The sequence below is a fragment of the Acomys minous genome (genome assembly GCF_964271855.1).
Source record: "Acomys minous genome assembly, chromosome: 19".
In the NCBI taxonomy this organism is placed as follows: domain Eukaryota; kingdom Metazoa; phylum Chordata; class Mammalia; order Rodentia; family Muridae; genus Acomys; species Acomys minous.
The window spans coordinates 15,424,826-15,448,186 of record NC_140499.1 but is presented as its reverse complement, the minus strand read 5'-3'; the positions used below and the strand labels follow the sequence as shown (position 1 = coordinate 15,448,186).

Sequence of the window (23,361 nt, the reverse complement as noted above, 5' to 3'; positions counted from 1 at the left end):
TGGCATTGAGTGTCAAAGGTGAATAAGGATCCTGCATTTCTTTTCCAGAGAGTCTAACCCCATCTGAATTGTTGAACAGTGGCTGGGTTTTGTCAAACACTGTTCAAGAACGTATGAACATAATAGTTTCTTTTCTTTCAAATATGAACATGATCAACTGTATTAGTGACTTCTTGGTAGTAAATCAACTTTACAGTTCTATAATAAAATGTACCTTTAAAAAAAAGATTTATTATGTATACAGTGTTCTGCCTGCATGTAAACCTGCATACCACAGGAAGGCACCAGATCTCATTATAGATGGTTGTGAGTCACCATGCGGTTGCTGGGAACTGAACTCAGAACCTTTGGAAGAGCAGTCAGTGCTCTTAACCTCTGAGCCATCTCTCCAGCCCCTAAAATGATCTTTTTATAAGTCACTGAATGTTTTAGTTAATATTTGCATAAGATTTTTCCATTAATACCCATAAGTGGCATTGGACTATCAATATGTGTGTGACTTACATGTTATTTTTATTGATTTTGGCACCGGTATTATCTTTACTTCATAAAAAGAACTACAAATTTTTCTATCTTTTTGTGTTCTAGAACAAGTTAATAGCTGTGCAATGATGCATTGTTTACTCTATATATGGAATTTCTTTACAAGAGAAGGTGAGCTTTCTCATTAGCTGGATTAGAGGTAGGGTTTGGCATGGTAGGAAGGATTGATCACACAGTCTAGTTCCCTTATACTTAAGGTTTGTTTGTTTGGTTGGTTTTGTTTTGTTTTGTTTTGTTTTTTTTTTTGTTTTTTTTTTTTTTGGTTTGTTTGGATCTTATCTCTCTTCCAGCATCTATTTATCTATTTTAGTAAACAATATTTTCTTGTAACACCCATTTCAGTTCTGGCTTGTTTAAAGTTGCGCAGAAATAGCTTTTTGGTAATTTATTGTTTTCTTACCTTTTAAATAGTACACAAAATTACACACTCCTCTAACTAGGAGTTAGAGGCAGACAGATCTCTGTGAGTTTGAGGCCAGCCTGTTCTACAGTGTGAGTTCCAGGACAGCCTGAGCTACATAGCGAGGACCCTGTCCACTTTCCCTACTCCCCCAAAAAAGCCAAGTGAGAAATCTTTTTCTCTTTATTTCTTGATTATTTGGGATCCATGTTCACTTTTTTTGTTTGTTTTTTAAATATATCTTACACAAATTTTAAGTACAAGATAGAAACAATTTCTCCAAGCCCCCAGAAAGCAGTGTGTGATTTATTTTAAAAATTATGGGACTCTTCACACCCAAAATAGCACAAAGGTAAACGAGTGAATTAAAACCTGTGGAAACATTAGCCACAAGTAATACTGAGACAATATTAGCCTCAATAAATAGAGTTCTTATAACGCTGTATTTAAAAACAAACAATCAAAAAAAGGTATATAGCCACACAAAGAAGGCCAATGGCACTGTTCTCCCAGTGAGGTTTCGGAGCTATTTGATGACTCTATTGATACAAGTTTAAACTTATGTAACATAAGATATCTTCCACCCATAGTCATCTTTCTGAAGGAAGGAATTCATTATTGGTGGCTTACGATGGGATGGGGTCTCTTGCGCTGGCCTTGAAAACACACAAGCCAGTTTGTGTCCAAAGCTTTTAAAAGTTCAAACCTTTCAGGTTGGGGGTTTAGCTCAGTGGCAGCTGAGTGCCTAGCGCTCTGTTCTCAGCTCTGAAAACAAAACAAAAGTTCAAAACCTTCAAGACAACCTCTTAGGTTTTAAAGAGGTTCTGGCATAGCTCAGGCTGCCCTCAAACTCGCCATGTGGGTGAGGATGATCTTGAATCCCTGATCCTCCTGCCTCCACGGGTCCTCCCCTTATTTCTCATCCTTTTCTTAGGTGTTTTTTTTTTTTTTCAGTTCGTGAATTTATTGGTCCTTTGGTTTTTCTGAATCCACTACTTTTATTTATGTTAGTTTGAGGGAGTACTTTGGAAGAATTGCCCAGGCTCGCTTGGAACGCGCTGTCTAGTCAGAGGTCGGCCCTCTAACCGCCACAATCTCTCTGCACCTGCTTCTTTAGTTCTGGGATTGTAATCCGTGCCACTATGCCCGACTTACATTTGTATGCGTTGTAACCCTTCAATTGGCTGTTCCTCTTGCTACGCTTTTTACCCATAGAACCCTGCCCCAGCTGTATCAAATAAACATCTCCAGATAGTTCTCACTGTGTCTTTATTTTTTAGACATTCTGCCACCCCGTCTCGACTTCCCCCTTTTCCTGGTGTTCAGTAAGAAAGCTTGCTTTTTGAGCGCTGGTGTCTTCCTCTCACACCGGGAGGTAGAAATGCAGACCTGGCTCCGCCCCTCCCGATGGAGCCCAGCCCCTCACAGTCCACGCCCCAAGTCCAACCTGCCAATCCGTGCCTTTGAGACACCCAGGTCTGTGATTGGCTCTTGCGGAGACGCCCACCTGCTCTTTGGGGGCTACGGTGGCCGCCCGGGGACAAGAGGCTTGCGCAGGGAGGGACGCTTTCACCGGTAAACCAAGCAGCTTTCGCCGTCAGACAAGGCGGTACGGAGATGGCGGCGGCGGCGCTTCTGGCGGTGGTGGACAGGAACCAGCTGCGGCGGGTCCCGATCCTTCTGCTGCAGCCGAGGTGACTGCTGGGGGGCAGTGGATCAGTGCACGGGGTGCGGGGCGCTGGGTCACGTGATCGGCCCTTTAAGCGTCTGCGGGTAGTTTAGATTGGACAGTCCTTCGTGGCTCTTCCCACCGTCCCCACGGCTTTGAGGACGGGAAGTTTCTACTGTGAGCTTGTGAGGCTGGGCACCCTGCAAGCTGCTGCATCCAAAGATCGCACAGCTGGAGGCCTGGGCTAGGATCCCTCTTCCCAAAGTCCTTTTCAGCTCAGCTCCCTCATCTTGAGTGCAGTTCAGAGAAGGATTCCTAGAGACCTTTCCTACTGCTGGAATCAAATCAGTGAGAGCTGAGGAGTTTTGTCGAACGCTCTTGTTCACAAGTTTGAGCTGACAGATGACTAACTCCTTTCCGGGATCCTTTGGAAGATGAGGCTCCGCGCTTTGGGGACAGTAATTTCTGCAGTGAAAACACCTCTAGGTAGATTTACCACCACCTCCCGGCATTCTGAAAGACGTGCCCGCCCAAAGGCAAGGAAAGACTGGGTCCCCAGCTTAGCTGCTCACTACACCTGTGACCTTGGTTGAGTTACCTAACATCTGTGCTTCAGTTTCTTCTAGAAGAAGGTGATGTTGCTTGTCCTCTCATTTGTCCAAATCAACACGTGGATAGAGATTTAACCAGATTATGGCCCCTTCAACAAACAATGGCAGATGCCCAGATTTTCAGTGAATACTAAGACTCACCCCTATATTTTAAATAAGAAAGACAGTGAAAGTAGTGTTAATGCTGTTTACTGTGAATTTCCTTAAATTTCCAAGTACTACCACAGACTCATTCTCTTCTCTGTAAAGCTTACTTATAGCTGTCATCTGCAAATGATTTTTAGAATCAAAATCTTACCAGCATGAGATTTTTACTTTTTTTTTTTTTTTTTTTTTTTTGCCAGCCATGATTCCTCTAATATCTTAGAAAAAAAGGATCCTTAGTAGTAAGATCCTAGGTATAAGAAAAGAAGCTGTCAGCTGGGTGCAGATGTAATCCAGCGCTCAGAGAGGCAGAGACAGGCGGATCTCTGTGACTTCGAGGCCAGCCTGGTCTACAGAATGAGTTCCAGGTTAGCCAAGGCTACACAGAGAAACCCTGTCTCCCTAAACAAAAACAAAAACAAAACAAAAGAATAGAAGCTGTCTTAATTGGTGTGGTTATCTCATGGCAGCAACGTACTCGTTTAAATGTTTTAAGGTGTAGCAAAAATAACTGGAAAAAGGGGATAGAGCAATCAGCGTTGTCAGGATAGAGGGTTGCAGCTAAGGGGTGTGTCTGTCTGTCTGTCTGTCTGTCTGTCTGCCTATCTCAGTCTTTACCCTCATTGGTCCCAGGCTAGACACCATGAAGTTGCCCTCTCATAGGCACAGCTCCCTGCGAAGGCCTTAAACCTTAACTTACCTGAAGAAGTCAAAGGAAAGACAGTGCTCCAAGCTGGAGAACTCCTTTAAAAAGATCAGGAAACATAAGCCTTCCTTCTTGAAGAGCAAGAGTGTGAGGTGGGCTGACTTGGAAAGATTTGAGAGGGCACTGGTCAGTCTCCTGGGGAAGCAGGCCGTCTCTGAGCTCTCATGCAAAGATGTATGTCTTCCCTGAAGGCCTCAGGACGACGGCGGCGTCTGATGAAGTGTGCTCCTGGGATACTGAGCAAATGGGACAGTGAATGGGTGGTTCTCACGTGACCTTTGGGAGATGCTGGTCCTGCTGGTTGCATAGTTACATGCACAGGGAGTGTGTAGACTGTTGCGGTGTTCTAATATCGCATGCACACTGTGATCTTTGTACTGTGTGAAGGAACTAGGCTCATCAGTCTATATATAACCATGTTTTTGCTTGGGAAAGTTGTATGCTTTAAAGCCGAGAAGTATCTTCAGAGTTGCCTCTTACAGACTGGGAGCTACAGGTTGAGCACTTGGATAGTATGTTTGTGGCCCCCTAAAACTGAAATTCGTTTATTCCTTACTATATAAGTTTTCGCTTTGGGAGGGTATTAATGAAAAAAAAAAAAAAAGGTTGAGCAACCCCAATGTAGAGTAATCTGACTGTGGGCATACTGAAGAGTAATCGGTGGGAACTGAGCCATAGCCAACATTTCTTATTTCTATTATCCTCTTTAAGTCTTTCTTCCTTTAATTTCTTTGGTTTTAATGTCAAAATGGTCTCATTGTAGGGTTGCATTCTATTGTAATTTCAAACTGTAGTTTAATTAGCGTATTTGCTTTAAAAAATAGAACAGAAAACCATCAAGATGCAGAGTTTGTCATCCTCCATGACAACTCTAATTGTGTGTAGGCTGCGTAGCTTTTACTATTACTTAGAGTCCAACACAGAGTTTTTAAAAAGCTGAGGTAGACGGCTTTAAAGTGCCTCAGCTTTTTAGTTCTCTTTCTCACCAAATGGCAACTTTGAATATTGAACAGGATGGGCGACTCGAAGCCACGAGCCCACAGGGAAACGGGCCAGAACTCGGTCTCCCAGGCTCTGGATAGGGTTTCTTTCCACAGAGTCTTACTCAGTCACGTTGCCAACGGGCTCAAGGTCGGCCTTCCACCACATCTGGACTTGTTTATAAGTCTTGAGAGAGCAGCAGCTGACCTCCAGTAGACTGATGAATTGTAATTCCATTTGGGTTTGTTTTCCAGGGAATGGGCCTGGAAGCAGAGGACCATGAAGTATGCCACGGCCTCAGGTACCCGCAGACTTAAAGCTTTGCTTCAGAGTGTGAGCCAAGAAAAGGAACGTTCAGGCTCTAGTTTGTGCACAATAGAATTAGCTCTCACAAACCTTCATACTTTTGTATTTTCACAATAACTTTTTTTTAAATTGATGCTAAGTTACCCAAGTTTGCTTTTTATGTCAAATCCTTTATGCTGTTGGGTGTGAATTTTGGTGTGCAACGATGGAAAACATCTTAATCTTACATTTTTGGTGTGTTGGTTGGTTGGTTGGTTGGTTGGTTGGTTTTGAGACTCACTATGTCTTGGAACTCACTATGTAGGCCAGGCTGTCCTTGAACACCTGCCTCTGCCTCCCGGGTGCTTGAACCCTTATCCTCTGGAAGCACAGCCAGTGCTCTTAACCACTGAGCCAGATCTAGCCAATGGACAGGACATTCTCCACAGTTGAGTGGAGACTGGGGTCTGACTTTCACACGAACTCTGGTGCCCCATATTTGACCATGTCTCCTTGATGAGGAGGCCTAGTGGCACTCAGAGGAAGGATAGCAGGCTACCAAGAAGAGACTTGATACCTTATGAGCATATACAGGGGGAGGAGGTCCCCCTCTGTCACAGTCATAGGGGAGGAGGAATGGGAGGATACAAGGGATGGGATAACAATTGAGATGTAATATGAATGAATTAATAAAAAGAAAAAAAGGGAAAAAGCTGTTTAATAACATTTTAATTTCTTATTTCCCAGTAACATTCGTGTCTTATCTTCACGGGTTTTAACAGGAAGAAACATTACCAAGGTCCTCATTGCAAACAGAGGAGAAATTGCCTGCAGGGTGATACGAACAGCTAAAAAGATGGGTGTACGGTCTGTGGCAGTTTACAGTGAGGCGGACAGGAGTTCCATGCATGTAGACATGGTATGTCGTTACAGGCTGAAACAAACCTTGGTAGTGACTGCATGTATTTGCTTTTGTGTCCAGGTTAGCTCTTCAAATTGTATTTATTTTTATTTCACGTACGTTGGTGTTTTGCCTGTGTGTACGTCCATATGAGGGTGTCGGATTCTGTAGAGCTGGAGATACAGACAGCTGTGAGCTGCTGTCCGAGTGCGGGGAATTGAACCCCTGTCCTCTGGAAGCGCAGCCCGTGCTCTTAACCACTGAGCCATCTCTCCAGCCATTATAATGATTGAGTTTAGTTGTAATCATTGCATTTTTAGTTTTAAAATTATTTGTGTATTTATTTATTTGGGCTTTTAAAAAAATAATTTATTTAATTTTATTTTATGTGCATTGGTGTGAGGGTGCCAGAGTCATTGGAACTGGATTGCAGACAGTTGTGAGCTTCCAAGTGGGTGCTAGGAATCGAACCCTGGTCCATTTGGAAGAGCAGGCAGTGCACTTAACCACTGCACCATCTCTCCAGCCCCTTATTTATCTGGTTTTTTGAGATAGGGTTTCCCTGTATAGCCCTGGCTGTCCTGGAACAGCCAGGCTGGCCTCAGACTCACAGAGATCCGCCTCCCTCTGTATCCGAGTACTGCCTGGCTCAGTTTTGTTCTTCATGATGACAACAGTTGACTGAACACACCAGTTTCAGTTCTTGGTCCAGCTTCAGCTGGCTTTTTTTTTTTTTTCTTTTTAACTTTGGCAACTACTTCATCTTGGGAGAGATAAATTTTCCTGATGCCTTTCAGGCCTCTGAAGCTTCTCTTTTCTCCTGTGTCTTTTTCTGAACCTCACCCATCTGTATAAATTAATGTCCAAGTTCTGATGTCAAGACTTGATCCTCCAACTTTCTCACTGCATTCTTTCGTTCTGGGTCATCCTACCTGTCCCATTGACTTCATGGAAAACTTTCAAATTTCTGTTTGTAGCCCAGACTTCCTTTTGGACATGGGTGTCCATGGATACCCAGCCGCCCACTTACCAGATACCAAACCACTATGTCCTGACATTGAACTCGAGATATTTTATCTACACTCAACTTGATTTTCATACAAGCTTCCCTTGTTGATGACAACACCACCTTTGCTTATAAAAATAATGATTTAAAAAAGAGAGAAAGATGATTATTTTTTTTAAATGATGCAAAGATCTGGGTATCTTTAAATAAATGCATGAAATTTAAAGTTGGCAGTTTTTCTCTAACCCAGCTAGCCCCCAAATAAACAAGACAGAAAATAAAAGGAGAGCAATGTTTACACAAACCCGAGACAGGAGATTCTTACAATTAGCATCACAATGCCATGTCCAGGTTGCAACCAGATATGGGGGCAGAGAAATCAGCACTTGAATAATACAAGGATAATCTTTACACAGTTCACAATAACATTGTGGCAAAATTAAGTGTCTCCCCTCCTCTTCCCACTTCGTATACTCCATCCCTTCCTCATTTAGAAAGCACTAAGAGCTACTCCTGCTGCTGCCCAGATGCCCCTGCCCTCCTCCTCCTGCCCCTCTTATCATCTGCTTCTTGTATTTCATCCTGAGCTCTGAACCAAAGTTGGTTTATATAGATTAATTGCTTTAAACCTTTTATCTGACCCATTGTTGGTGAAGATGCGTAGAATTGATGTGTTGATGGAGATGCTTGTTAGTGAAACCCAAGTGTTGATGTACCAGGAACTATTAAAATGTATACCTTTTGTGGCCCCAACATGGGCTCACATATAAATGGACATGGCATATAATGACATTTTCAGCCTTGCTTGTGTTTAGCACTATGCCACTACAACCCAGATGCAAGCGAAGAGGCTTCTGATTAAATGAGCCGTGACCACCATTCTGTGTAACTATTCTGCACAGTGTTCTGTACATGTGTGTGCTGGCAAAGAAGCACCCCAAAGCGTAATGCTAACAAAAACAATTCTAGAAGATTGGCAAACAGTATGATTCTATTTGCATAAAACTAAGACTGCATGTGCTTATGTTTATATGAACAAATAAAAAATGTGGATATGAAAAAAAAAGTTTCAAGCTGATTATAGTGGAAAATATGTCTGGAGAGGACTGTAATAAAGAAAGGGTGGTACCCAGCATCAGTTTGTCATTGTATTATTGTCCGTGTTTTTCAGAATGAGAATGGGCCTGTGTTTTGTGGTTAAAAGTCAAAATATATTTTTTGATTTTTTTTTTTTTTTGCCTTTTGTAGTTTTCTCCCAAATTTCATTATAAGTTCAGTTAAGAAAAAAAAAAATCCAAATATTTGTACCTCTTGGGTGCCTCATGAAATCTGTGTTATCACTGTTCCTTGACCCCTTACTTACTCTGACCCAGAAGCTATCCTTGGTCACTTACACAGACCAGGGTCCTTTCTCCCTCTGGACCTTCACATACATGTGTTTTCTGCATGCAAGGTTTCCACTCCCTTTCCTAAGTCACTTTCTCCATCTATCCCCAGGCCAAGTCCCTACCAATCCCGAGGAGGCTGACCTGACGGCCCTGCTAGCTCACCCTGGCCACCTTCAGACCAGAGCCAGTCCCCCTGTGACTATCGTACCCCTGCCTTCATTAGGGCCTTTGCCACAATTTCCATTTGTGTGTGGATGCTTAATGGGTGCCTCAAAGCCCGGCGGCACACAGTAGGCAGTCAGCACATGTATGCAAATGAATAAATGCTTTCTACTTGGTCTACTTCAGGGGATGCTTTGATCTTATGAAAAATTTAAAGGATGGTGTAGAATAATTCACAAATTATGAGAGATTGTATAAGCTTTGTAACAGCTACATATTTCTTTATTTTTTAAAGATTTATTTATTACGTATACAGTATGATCAGATCACATTATAGATGGTTGTGAGCCACCATATGGTTGCTGGGAATTGAACTCAGGACCCCTGGAAGAACAGTCAGTGCTCTTAATCACTGAGCCATCTCTCCAGCCCCTGTTTCTGTTAATGTATTTTATATCTGTTTTCAAATTACAATGTTTGACGTTAAAATACATTTAAGATCATTACAGTGCTATAATTGGACCTAGAGTGTGGTCTCTTTGGGACAGGGGAGCTTTGACTCTCCTTACATACAAGACTGAGTCCCAAACTGGCCGCTTCTGCTTCTTACACTTTTATGTCACTGTCATTGCCCGTTGTTCCTAGCATTGTATGCTTAACAGTGAACGAGGTTGATTTGGTTCTGTAGACAGTAACAAACAAGCTAGCCGTGCTGTCTCTAACAGGCAGATGAAGCGTACTCCATCGGCCCCGCCCCGTCCCAGCAGAGCTACCTCGCCATGGAGAAAATCATCCAAGTGGCCAAGAGCTCTGCAGCGCAGGTAAGAGCCGAAACACTTTAAAATGCGAGGCAAACAGATATCGTATAATTTATGCAGAATTACTTCTTTGAAGACGTGTTCTCTTTTCAGCTAGCCTTCTCCCTGGGTCCTCTGCCCCTGAAATCTTTGGGAAGGTGGTGGAGGGAGAATCTGAACTATACATTAGAATTAAGAGAATGGAGTTCTTCTTGGGACCTCAAATGTTTGAGGTTAGTCCAGTTTTGCACAGAAGCAAAAAAAGAGATCCCTCGCCCCAGGCTGCAGCCTTTTGCTTTCCCTAATAGCGATGCTGTTGTAAGTTAATGTGTGGATTTTTCCTGGGTAAGTGAGATGGCTGCCAAGCCTGTTAACCCGAGTTCAGTTCCTGAACCCGCAAAGTGGAAGAAGGGAACTGACCCCTCCAAATTGTCCTCTGACCTTCACATGCACACCCTACAACACACTTACACACTTACACACTTACACACACACACACACACACACACACACACACACACAGAGTAACCACTGTTTAATGTTAACTGTTATTCTTATTATTTAACCTAAAACATGTCTTAAAATAAAAAAGGAAAGTATGCTTCAATTATGTTTTTAAATGTAATTTATAGTGAACAGTTCAATTATTAAAAAGTTATAAAAATTTGTGTAAAGGTAAAAAAAATTAATGTGTACGTAAAGATAAGTTGTTCTAGAGATAACCATACAATTCATTAATTCCACTTTAAAGTGTGTGTGTGTGTGTGTGTGTGTGTGTGTGTGTGTGTGTGTGTGTGTTTGATGTAGGGGTTGGGAGCTTGTGCATGTGGAGATCAGTTTACAGTCCCACTACTTATAGAAGATTAAAAAACAGAAACAATTCGCACGTCAGTGAACAGATTAGCGGGTGAACAGATGTGGAATGTACATACAGTGAAATATTAGCCTGAAAATGAATGACTTCTGCCACAAACTGCCACATGCATGAACTTTGAAAACATGCTAAGTTAAATAAGCCAGCCATGGACAGACAAATAGTATACAATTCCATCAATAGGGGACATCTAGACTTGGAAATTCGTAGGGATAAAGAGATCGTGGCCGCCTGGTCATGGGAATTGTGTCTGGGATGGTGATGACATTTGACAGGTGGGGATGACAGTAGGAGAGTGACATCAGTGGGAACCATATGCTTAACACTGCTTAAACTGGTACCTTGTAGATTTGCAGACATCGCTACAGTAGGAGATACCAGGCTGAGGGTATAACACCACAGACAACTTGCCTAGCACATGTGAGGGCCTGGGTTGGATGGGAAAAAAGAAACAAAAGAAACAGGTTTTCCTGGGCTTCAAAATTTCAACTTGAATGTTCTAGACATTGCTTTGGGAGCAGGGTATGAGAGAGACTTCTCAGGAGGACAGTAGTGTCAGAGCCAAAGCGTTGCCAGCTGAGAGCTAGCTAGTAAGTCAGTTGTGCTTTCTCTCCGTTGTAGGCCATCCATCCAGGATATGGTTTTCTTTCAGAAAACATGGAATTTGCTGAACTTTGTAAAAAAGAAGGACTTATTTTTATAGGGCCCCCTGCATCTGCAATTAGAGACATGGGTATAAAGAGGTAAGCATTAGAAAGCAAGTTGAAGTAGTTTATTTTATTACAATTAATTATCACTTGTGTGTGTTCGTGTGTGCACACGAGTGCATGCGTACAGCCATTCCACCTTTACACGGATTCTGAGGACCAGACTCAAGTGGTCAGGCTTACAGGGCAAGCGCTCTACCCACTGATCCATCCTGCCTGCTCTACTGAGGTGTTTTAAATTGCATTCTTTTATTGTCATTCTTCTCCCATGCAGGAAAATTCCACTGAATTTTGGGAAATATACAAGTAATTATATTGTAAATTCTAAGATGTATATTAGTTGTCTGGGGTTAAAAGGTGGTAGGATTGGCTAGCATGAAATAAAGGCAAGCATGAAACAAGCAATCTTAGTGTGTGTGTTAATAGTGGTTCCAGGCTGAAGTCCTTTCTTTATCTGTGGGATAGGTTTGTTTTTGTTTTTGTTTTTGTTTTTCTAAGAGATATAATTTATAGACATCATAACATTGGGTCATCTTCGTGTTTCTATTCGAAAGCACTTCCAAGTCCATCATGGCTGCTGCCGGAGTGCCTGTTGTGGAAGGCTACCACGGCGAGGACCAGTCCGATCAGTGCCTGAAAGAGCATGCTGGGAAAATCGGGTATCCTGTTATGGTCAAAGCTGTCCGTGGCGGAGGAGGAAAAGTAAGGCTGTGGGTACATGCCCTTGCCATGTCTGGCTAGAGGTCTGTGTCTGTGTTGTGGTCTCACACTCTTTCTTTCTTAGGGCATGAGGATCATTAGATCAGACAAAGAATTCCAGGAGCAGTTAGAATCGGCCCGGAGGGAGGCAAGGAAGTCTTTCAGCGACGACGCCATGCTGGTCGAGAAGTTCGTGGACACACCAAGGTCGACCACCGGCTTGTTTTGGCTTTGTTGTGGATTTTGTTGTTGTTGTTTTGTTTTGTTTTGTTTTGTTTTAAGCAGTGCATGTACATTCCGTAAACTATGTTATAACACTATACAAGTTCTTGTCTATAGTCATGGGTTACATACATGTAGTCAAGTATGCTTGCTTCTAAATATTTTTCTCCATGTTAATAGAAAAACTCATGCATAAACACATAAGAAACAAAATCTGTCCAAAAGAGCAGTGGGTAGAATAATTTCTAACATTATGATGTTATACAGTGATATACCATAGGCATCTTTCCTGGTAAATAATAACTCTGTCTTAGTACCTTTGTTCAAGACGGAATGACCCTGTGACATTGATGTCCCAGAGTTACGTTTGCTGCTGGTGAAACAGGATTTTGTTCCAGCATAGATGTGTTCTTCTAAGAATCACCTGTACTTATAGAGCTCTAGGCATTAGTTGAGGGACTCTGTAACTCCAGTTACAGAGGCTCCATTAACCTCTTCTGGCTTCTGTAGGCCAGGTACCAGGCACACATCTGGTACATAGACATACACACAGGCAAAACACCAATACACACAAAACAGAAATAAGCATATCTTTTTGAAAAAGAATAGTAGAACTATACCTGAGCATGACACAATAAATGAAATTTCGTTGCAGTTTGATAGTTTTTTTTAAAAAATCAGTTCAAAACAGATCAATAATTAGGAGAGCACAGCATATGCTTCCTGCTAGTGGGAAGTAAGACAGAAATGAAGAAGGTTCTATATGTTTCCTTCTGTGATACCTTTCAAAAGAAAACAGATAGTCATCCAGATCAGTGTCCCCTTACGAGAGAGCTATAGGAACACTTGCTGGATATCCCAGTGAGTATGCGTCAATACAGGAAATGGTGATTATTAGAGATAGGGCCACACTGCACCGTGTAGCCCTGGCCACCATGGTGACCTGGAAGGCTCTATGCAGAGCCCTTGAACTCATGATGATCCTCGTGCCTTTGCCTCCCAGGACCAGCAGGCACTACCATAGCCGACCTCATCAAGTGAGTATTGGTGTTTCTGTCCTGTAGTTTCTAGTGAAAATACTTGAATATGATAATCACCAGTGTGTTTTTATAAGCTGCTGAGTGGTTCCCTACTGGAATAGACTTCCAGAGAATTCATGGTAGTGCTTACAAATCTGATCAGAAGGATTGTTTACCTAAGAGACTAGAGTAGGAAACCATCTCCAAAGTGTATTATTTTCCTTTTGAAATAGGCATGTGGAAGTCCAGGTGTTTGGTGATCACCATGGCAACGCAGTGTACTTGTTTGAGAGAGACTGTAGTGTGCAGAGGCGACATCAGAAGATCATTGAGGAGGCCCCAGCGGTAAGGAAGCCGAAAGGACACTCCTGAGGTTCTCTTCAACATAAACCTTGCTCAGTTGCATTTTTCACATCTGATCCGTAAAGCTAACATCTTCCATCCCGAGCATCTGAATAGTAATGAAATGATAAGACTGACGCAGAGCTGAGCATCAGGAGTGGGGGGGGATGGGAGGGAAGGTCGTGGTTGAGGGGGAGGTTCTGGGGCCAGATACAGGTAAGCCATGTTCCTTTTGGACATAGTCCAGAAAGGTCGGCCTTGGTGCTAGTACCTGACTAAGAGCTACAGCTGGACAGGGAGGCGGCTAGCGCACGCAGTGTAAACTGTAAGTAACTAGAGTTACTTACATGGCTGAGAGGGAACTTTCCGGCTAGTTTTCTGCATAGAGAAGAAGACTCTTAACCACAGTTTCAGCATGCTGCCTGATAGTTACGTCGTGGAGGAAGCATAGTCACTGTTGACAGCTTTCCCATCCCTTAGTTGATTCAGGTTGCAGGGAGGGTCCAAGCCAGGGCTACCTACTTGGGGAGGTTATGTTCCTTTGGGGCTTACAACTGCCATTGGTGAGGTATGTGTTGTCTCTGTTTCTGAAGCATCAGGGGTCTGTGGTTTCTAGGTAACCAGTTTGCTCTTACACTATCCAAAACAGATGTTGTTGTTGTTGAACATATTTGATATTTGAAGTCGATGTCAACAACTTCAGTAAATTGTAATTTTTAAGCAGTGATTTTTTTGTTTGTTTGTTTAATGTCTATGTGTAGAGATTTATAAACAGCGCCTGTAGAAGCAGGCAGAACATCGGCTGCCCTTAGGTTCCCTTACAAGTTGAGCTGCCTGATATGGGTGCTGGGAATCAAACTCTAACCCTTCCCAAGAGCAGTGCGCACTCTTCTGACCCATCTCTCCAGCTCAGTACCTGCCCTCTTTTATGTACTTAGGGCGGTTGCTATGAAAATACAAGGGATAAAGATATGTAATTATACTGAGTAATGTCCATAGTTCATAGCCGTTACTAGCAGAAGCTTTCAACCTTGGTACACTGACAGACAAATTGGGATGTTATCTTTTTAATGCAGTTATTTAGTACACACTATTGTCTGATGTCCATTTTAATTGCTTTTCATTCTGGTGGAAACGTATAGTGAGACCAAGTACTAATGGAAATTATCTTCAATGTCATCTCGTAGCCTGGTATTAATCCTGAAGTAAGGAGAAGGCTGGGCGAGGCTGCGGTCAGAGCTGCACAGGCTGTCAAGTATGTGGGAGCAGGTATGTTAAACGCTGTATTTGTTTCAGGAGGTAAGAGGGAGGTAAGCCAGGCTCCCTAGATGACTTTACCATAGCTACAGTAAGAGATGGACTTTTACGACGCCAGCACTTGCCAAAGCAGTGCTCAGCCTGATATGCGGAAGTTCGATACTCCCTGTTCTCTTTCAGGATAAGATGAATCAATTGTTTTCCTCTTTTAAAATGATTAACCTTTATTTTTGGAGCATACTTTTGTTTTTATTTGTTTACAGAGCTAAGAGTTGAAGTGAGGGCCTCACATATTGCTAGGCGAGAGCTTTACCATGGAGGTACACCCAGCAGTCTGTAAGTGCAGTTTGCAGATCACTTTAGCAAAGCTGAACAGAAAGCCAGGGTTGTACCCAAACATCCCCTGCCCAACCCGAGCCCCTGGCTGTGTTAGCATCCCCGGCCCAGAGTCACACCTTATGTGAGCCTGCACTGTTCACACCCTACCCTAGTCCAGCTGTGTTAGCATCCCTGGCCCAGATTGCACTTTGTGTGAGCCTGCACTGTTCACACCCTACCCTAGTCCAGCTGTGTTAGCATCCCTGGCCCAGATTGCACTTTGTGTGAGCCTGCACTGTTCACACCCTACCCTAGTCCAGCTGTGTTAGCATCCCTGGCCCAGATCGCACTTTGTGTGAGCCTGCACTGTTCACACCCTACCCTAGTCCAGCTGTGTTAGCATCCCTGGCCCAGATCGCACTTTGTGTGAGCCTGTACTGTTCACACCCTACCCTAGTCCGTGTCATCCAATCTAGCCCATAGTTAGGGCTAGCCCTTAGTGTTGACACACGCGTAATGATATGCACCTACTCTTGCACTAACAATATCATACAGAATAGTTTCACGGCATAAATATCTTCTCTGCTCTTCCTGTGTGCTTCTTCCTCGGCATCACACACTGGCAGCCATCGATCTTTATAACTGTCTCTGTTTTCTATACTTGAAGTCATACAATGTGAAGTCTTTTCATATCAGACCCTTTCCCCTTGGCACTACATATTTAATTTTCCTCTATCTACAGTTTGATATTCATTTCTTGTTTGTTTGTTTTGTTGTTTTTTTTTTTTCAAGACAGGGTCTCTCTGTGTAGCCTTGGGTGTCCTAGACTCTCTTTGTAGGCCAGGCTGACCTCGAACTCACAAAGATCCACCAGCCTCTGCCTCCCAAGTGCTGGGATTAAAGGCATGTGCCACCACACCTGGCCCTGATATTAATTTCTTATTGTGCTAAATAATACTCCATGTCTGGATAACTTCCATTGATAGTCTTCATTCCTTCCAGCTTTCAGCAATTATAGATAAAGTTATAAACATATACACAGAAGTTTGTGTGGACATAAATTTTCATTTGATTTCTATAAATACAATGGATTATAATTGTTACATCACATGGTACCATATGTTTATTTTGAGAGAAACTGCCAAACTGTTTTGTTGTTGGTTTGTTTTTGTTTTTTGTTTTGGTTGTTGTTATTGTTTTGTTTTTGCTTGCTTGCTTGCTTGTACTTGCTTTTGAGAAAGAATCTCATGATGTAGCTCAGGCTTAATGTGGTCTTGATCTCTCTTGCTCAGCCTCTCTGATGCTGAAATTACAAGTGAGCACCACTGTGCCTGGTTCCATTATAGCTTTTTAAAAAATTATTTATTTATTTTAGATACTTAGGTGTTTTGTCTACATGTATGTCTATGTACCACATGTATTCCTGGTGCCCTCAGAGGGTATCGGATCCCCTGGGACTGGAATTACAGATAGTTGTGAGTGATGTGAGTGCTGGGTCTTCTGGAACAACAGCCAGTACTCTTACCTCTTACCCCTGAGCCATTTCTCCAGCCCCACGCTGTAGCTTTTTTTTTTCTTCATTTACTGAGCTTTCATTTCCAAGATTCTATTTGGTTCTTTTTAAGAATCTCTGTCTCTCTGTCTCTGTCTCTCTCTGTCTCTCTGTCTCTGTCTCTCTGTCTCTGTCTCTGTCTCTGTCTCTGTCTCTGTCTCTGTCTCTCTCTCTCTCTCTCTCTCTCTCTCTCTGTGTGTGTGTGTGTGTGTGTGTGTGTGTGTGTGTGTGTGTGTGTCTCTATGTCTCTGCCTCTGTCTCTCTCTTAATTATTCTTTCATGGTCCCTAATGTGTTTTTTAATTTTCCCAGCTACTCGTGTGAATTTGGTGATAATTTTAGGATCAATCACTTGAGTTTTTTAGGCGCTCCATCCTCTTCAGCGCCTTGGAGTCCTCATCTAGGGTGGTATTAACTTTGGAGGAGCCCTGTGGGTTTGCCCGCTCCTATCTGATGTTTCTGTGTTGAGATTTTCACATCTGGGAAGGTAGAACTTCTTTACATGTTTACTTGGAGATAGTCCTTGCCTGACAATGTGCCCAGATTGTTTTGTGTAGTGTTGCCTTTAATTACAAGAGGCAGGTGGATCGCTGTGAGTTCGAGGCCAGCCTGGTCTACAAAGTTAGTCCAGGACAGCCAAGGCTACACAGAGAGACCCTGTCTCGAGAAAACAAAAAACAAAATAAACAAACAAAAAACAAAAACAAAACAAAATGCCTTCTTACTGTCATATGGATTCTTTGAGTATTGGCTAGTAGAGTTTGATACAGTGTATTTTGTGATGTCACCCCAGCCATGTGCTTTCTCTGTAGATCCACCAAGAGTGGAAATACTGTGGAGGCTGAGGTGGGTATCCATCCTTCCTTGGTGTGCTGCTGTGGGGTGAGTGGCTAGGACCAGGGCCTCAGCCTTCCCCACTTGTGCTCACTGCGGCTCAGCCATCAGCCGGAGGCTTGGGGTATGATCAGTCCCTCATTAAGTTAAAGAAGTATTGTCAAGCATGATGGGTGGCTGACATGGTTGTCAACTTGGCAGGATCTAGAATCCCCAAAGAGACTAGCCGATGGCCCGTGAAGGCATCTAGGGTGGGTTAGTTGAGACTAAGTTAGTCAAGGCGGGAGGTCCCACCTCAGCGCCCCAGCGTCCATTACTCTCTTGATAGTCTTGCCCTCATATCTTATTACCAAGGCCGACTATCCCCCTGAACTCTGACCCCAAATAAACCTTCTTTCCTTACATTGCTTTGATTGTCACAGCAACAAGGAAAGGAGTGAGTGCATGAGGATTCAGGGAGGAGCGTGTCATGCTTGGATTGAGGCACAGTTTCTTAAATCTGGGCTGGAGAAGCTCTGTGCCGTAACACCCATTCGGCATGACTAAGGCACCAGGCACTAGCTCTATCACCACCGAGAAAGAAGACAACAGCAGTGACGCAACAACATATTAGCAACCAGGTAGGGGAATGCTGCAACAAGTAATTAAGAGCTTTTTCTAGCATAATACAAGTAATAGAAGAGGAGAGAGGCACAGAGATAATATGAAAGGAACTAAAGGAATATCAGTCAATAAAGATAGGAATAATCAAACAAACATATTAAAAAGGGAGTGAAAATGTAGGGGAAAAATTTGTTTTTGAGACAGGGTCTCAGTACGTAAGCCAGGCTGGGTTGGAACTTTATATGTAGACCAGGCTAACCACCACCCCCAACTCACAGAGATCTACCTGCCTCCGCCTCCCACGTGCTGGGGTTAAAGGTGTACAAGGCTAGAAAATAAAAATTTTAGAGGTGCTAAATAAAAACAGAGAGAAAAAGAAGATAAAGAAATTAAATATAAAAATGGGGCTGCAGAGGTGTGTTGGCCTTGGCCTGATCCTTAGCATCTTAGCCTCCCAGGGATGAGGATGGAGAAGGCAAGGCAAGCAATTTCAAAAGGGAGATCAGGAGAAAAGACCCAATTAAAAGATGTTAGAGGGAAAAATCTCATGTTAAAAAGAGAAAAAAGTAAGCAGAATTTAGACCTGTGCAGACTGCATCCTGTCTGTGGCTTGAGGTTGCTGTTGGCGTAAAAGAAGCACTAGAGTTTTTGTCACCCGGAAGACAGTCATCTTCCTGAAAGGTTTTCCTCTCCCGCAGTGGTGGCCTTGGCATTTCCCAGGAATAGCAGTGCAGGGCTAGAGGCCTCCTGAGCTGGAGTTTCAGTGGGGGCAGGGCTATGACAGTAGCTGATGAGAAAATCCAGAACTGGATTTCACCAGTTACAGAGTTTGGTTCCTTAATAGTGATACAAAATAATAACTCCAGCAAAGGATTTTTAAAAATGTGAGTTCATATATATAAGCCTGTATTTGTTTATATTTAATGTAATTTATATGTTATAATAAATGCTATAAAGTAGGTACCCATGGGCACCTTCTTTTGTGGTGTGGTGGTTTCAGTGAGACTGTCCCCGTTGGCTCAGATGTCCTATTACTAGGTCCCCAGTCCCCAGTTATTGGTACTGTTTGGCTAGGTTTAGGCCTTGCTGGAGGAAGTACGTCAGAGAGGGCAGGCTCCCAGGTTTCAAAGCGTCAGGCCATTCCAAGTGTTCTGTTTTGCACTTGTGGTTCCAGATGTGAGCAGCCTTCAGCCTCCTGCTCCAGATGCCACATTTTCCACCCGACACCCTGCAGAAGTGTAAGCTCAGATAAGATCTTTTCTCTGTAAGTCACTTTGGTTGTAGTGTTCTCTCATAGCAACCGAAAAGTCATCAGTACAGAGCGGGGGCAGGGCATGCCATGGGTCAGTCGCCCACCCCTGATGGAGATTCAGGGCTGTGCTGGATTTCACTAGAGCTCTAGCCTCTCTCTGGTATTTCAAAATGTATCTCCCAAATTTTATCATGCAACCATGTGCCCTCTTTCCTTTACAGTCCTGGACCTTAGCAGAACTCTTAACAGTTTTGCTTCAGAATCCCCTGTTCTCAAAGTAGCTCTGAAGGCCAATGCCCAGTGCACGTGTGTAACCTTTGCTGTGAGCTCATAATACAAAAAAACACGTTAGAACCTCTGGCTCACAAATCAGTAAGCTCAGACAAGATTGTCTCAAGACAGCCCTAGAGACGCTGCACCACAGAACTGCCCTGTCCTGTGAGATGCAGCATTCTAGGTCTTAAGTGTCTGCAGACTGCCCTTTCTTCCCAGGGCTGCGGCCTGTGCTAACTGTGCTTTCTTGGTCTGTCCTTCAGTTTTCACATTTATGCTACCCTCAGATGCACTGTGGCGTGTTTGCCTAAAGCTCTTTTCTCATCCTTTGCTCTCCAAAGCATCTGGTTTTTTTTGTCAAGTATCCGTTGGCCACTAAATTAATCATTATTCAGTAGTCACATCTTCAAGAATATCTGCTTCCTGGTTGTTTTGATTCTATCTCCTAAGGTGGCTGATTATATATTTCTTTCTTTCTTTCTTTCTTTCTTTCTTTTTTTTTTTTTTTTTTGTTTTTTTGAGACAGGGTTTCTCTATGTAGCCTTAGCTGTCCTGTACTCCTTTTGTAGACCAGGTTGGCCTCAAACTCACAGCGATCCACCTGCCTCTGCCTCCCGAATGCTGGGATTAAAGGCATGCGCCACCACACCTGGCTATATTTCTTATCTCATTTCTGTTTCTTACTGTTAAGGAGTCATCTATAACCCAGAATACAATCATTCTAGGTGATCTAGATCATTCTAGGTGACTAGTCATTGAAAGTTTGAGAATATACTCCACTGTTATAGTCCATAGGTAAAAATTTATCTAGTGGATTGATGGTGCAGTTGAGTTGAAATATATCGTTGCTAATTATGTGCCTGCAGGATCTGCCTAATCTGATAGAACATTATGTTTGTTCAGTTACTGTGATGAATTCACCTGTTTCTCCTTGCTCTCAGTTTTTGCCACGTGTAATTTGATACTGTTAGGTATTTTTGCAGTATTGATCCTTTCCCATCTTATATTACCATCTTTATACTGTTGTTCATCCATGACAACATCCCTTGCTCGGGAATGTGATCTGTCTGAAATAGCTACTCCTACTTGCTTGTTGTTTGTAGGAAGTATCTTTTTTCTGCACTCTTATTTTAAATCCGTTAATTTTTTTTTTTTTAAATTAAAGATGAGTTTCTTGCAGACAATATACTGTTGGGTCCTTTTTAAACTCTCTTACGCAGTTTCTGTCTCTTATTTGGTATGGAACTATTGAAATTTAAAGTGATGGCTGCTATAGTTCAAATAATGTCCACCATGATTGTAGCTGTTTTCCATTTGTTCCCTTCATTCTTCATTCTTATTTTTGTCTTTTACTCATTTTCTTCCTTTCATGTTATCCCCCTGCCCAGCTCTGTGACTTTCAAGGTTTTTAGTTGAGAGTTTTATATGATTCCCCCTTTTCCTCTCAACATAATCAGTTAGTAGCCCAAGGCTCACAGTGTGCATTCAAATTAATCCTAGTCCACTTTCAAGTGACAGTGAGATGCATTTGTCATTCAAGCCTGACCATCAGAGGTGAAGCCCCAGAATCCACAGCAGAAGAAAAGAACCGACTCCCAAAATTGCCCTCTGACCTCTACTTGTGTGCCATGTCCTATATGTGTCTCCACTCATAGACACACAATAAATAAATAAATAAATAAATAAATAAATATTTTTTTAAAAACTAAAATTCTTGTCCTATGTCATTCAGACAGGTACTTTATAATAATAATTAGGTATCACTAATATCTCCTCATGTCCCTTCTGTTATTACTGTCATGCCCTTTATTTCTACATAGCATATATACAGAGACAGACCTAATCATATTAACTGTTTCTGTTATTTTAAACTCTTAAATCAACCAGCAATTAAACCAAATGAAGTAAGAGTTCATTCTGCATTCACCTGTTCTTTTTCTGGTGCTCTTCCTTTGTATAGGCACACATTTCTTAAACAGACTGGTATAATGATTATAGTCATTTGACAAAATCAGCTCACCTATACTTCAAATAATTAAAGTATTGTGTAAAATTAAGTCTAATAAAACTAAAGGCCATTTGCCTACACTAGGGTCTGGGATTCTCCCCACCCCCACCCCTGGCACTATTAGAAAAGTATTGCCCCCTCTTCCCAGACCACTGCTAGACCTGGTGTCAGCTTGGCTTAGACACTGAACAGCTCAAGTCTTTTAGTGTGTTCCTAACCAAAGGACTTTTCTTGTTGGGGTGGGGAGCAATACTGAAGTCCTCAAAAGGATTTCAAGAAGGAATTTACGGGGCCCACAGTGATCAGGGGAAGGAAATTATATCTTTGTCCAGAGTCCCAGGGAGATGCAGCACCATGGCATGAGGCTTCTGGGGAAGGTAGACTGGGACAGTAGTTCACAAATCAGTGCAGCAGATACCACTGCTGTATAATTTGGGTTTAGCATTTGCTCAAGATTCCAAAGATATTTTCCATTGCTACATTTCATACAGTTCTCTTTTCTAAACTGAGACTCATTTGCTGCGAGAAATATGGCATTTCTTCATGAAATGCAAATTATATACCATATATGAAGTCCTCAGCAGTAAAACTCAATGGGCTGCATCATAGAATGTATTTTTAAACAAAAATGTTAAATCATACTTTTATTTTTCTATGTGCATGGGGGTTTTGCCTGCATGTGTACCAATGTGCCATTCCTGTGGCGGCCAGAAGAGGGCACCAGAAGTCAGTTAGTCATCATGTAGGTGCTGGGACCTGAACCGCTCTTTCTAGCTTCTGACCTCTTCCCAGCTCCCATCATAGAAAATCTTGACTTGTCGCTGGTTATATAAGCCACCAACGTGTGACCGCTCTGTTTTGTCTTCTAGGAACTGTGGAGTTCATTATGGACTCAGAGCACAATTTTTATTTCATGGAGATGAACACCCGGCTACAAGTGGAGCATCCTGTCACTGAGATGGTCACTGGAACTGACCTGGTGGAGTGGCAGTTCAGGGTGAGAGGACGCCTTCCTAGAAAACAGCAGTCGTGGGCTGCGGATGGAGCTCAGTGTTAGAGAGCTTGCCCGCCTGAGTGGTACCCAGAGTCAGCCCCCAGCATTACCAGAAACAAGATCAGGGTTGAGAGTCCATTACATCCCGGACGCCTTTTATGCTGCTTCTGGTGTGACTCACTTCTGGGTTGTGCTGAGGACAGGAAAATGGAAGGTTAAAATAAAAAAATAGAAGAACAACAACAAACGCATCTGAGGCTGCCACATTCCTGGCACTTTAGGAACACAGATGCCAATTACCGCCGCTTTCCCCTTGGCCCCGGGCTGCAGGCAGGTGAGCTGAATCACTGATCTTGTCCTCATCTCACTGCTGCCGTGGACCAGGCTGGCCTCGAACTCACAGCGAGCTGCCTGCCTCTGCCTCCCGGGTGCTGGGATTAAAGGGGTGCCACACCATGTCTTGGCTGCTCAAAGACTTCTTTAAAATGAGGTTCTGTGCTTCAAAGAGCTGAGCTCAGGCTGCAGTACAGGCGGCAGTTCAGGGGCACCAGGGAAACAAACCTCAAGGCTTTCCGATACTTAGTGTCTCTCTGAGAATGAGAGTGGCACGGAATTCCTAACCTGCAGCTGCAGTTAGCACTGGTCTCCTCTCTTAGACTTGGATGGAAGCCACTCTCGGGGTGGGGGTGGGGACGGGATGCCAGTAAAGATAAGCCAGTTTGAAAACCGTCTGTGCAATAAAAAATAAGCTTGTGCCCTAGAACATGGGATGGATGGCCAACACTTTTTTTCTTTTGCATAAGAAGGCAATAAGA

The 23,361-nt window shown here is 42.9% G+C and overlaps 1 protein-coding gene across 1 annotated transcript in view; it reads left to right on the top strand.

The window, feature by feature from the left end:
• The first annotated feature begins 2,449 nt into the window (after window positions 1-2,449).
• MCCC1 (methylcrotonyl-CoA carboxylase subunit 1) overlaps window positions 2,450-23,361 on the top strand; it is a 39,377-nt gene continuing 18,465 nt past the window's right edge. The window contains exons 1-10 of the mRNA XM_084769332.1: window positions 2,450-2,637; window positions 5,309-5,355; window positions 6,122-6,258; window positions 9,522-9,617; window positions 11,089-11,210; window positions 11,729-11,876; window positions 11,959-12,080; window positions 13,348-13,459; window positions 14,644-14,725; window positions 22,422-22,549. Coding sequence (XP_084625458.1) covers window positions 2,561-2,637; window positions 5,309-5,355; window positions 6,122-6,258; window positions 9,522-9,617; window positions 11,089-11,210; window positions 11,729-11,876; window positions 11,959-12,080; window positions 13,348-13,459; window positions 14,644-14,725; window positions 22,422-22,549 — 1,071 coding nt within the window. The 5' untranslated portion in view covers window positions 2,450-2,560. The remainder of the gene's footprint in view (window positions 2,638-5,308; window positions 5,356-6,121; window positions 6,259-9,521; window positions 9,618-11,088; window positions 11,211-11,728; window positions 11,877-11,958; window positions 12,081-13,347; window positions 13,460-14,643; window positions 14,726-22,421; window positions 22,550-23,361) is intronic.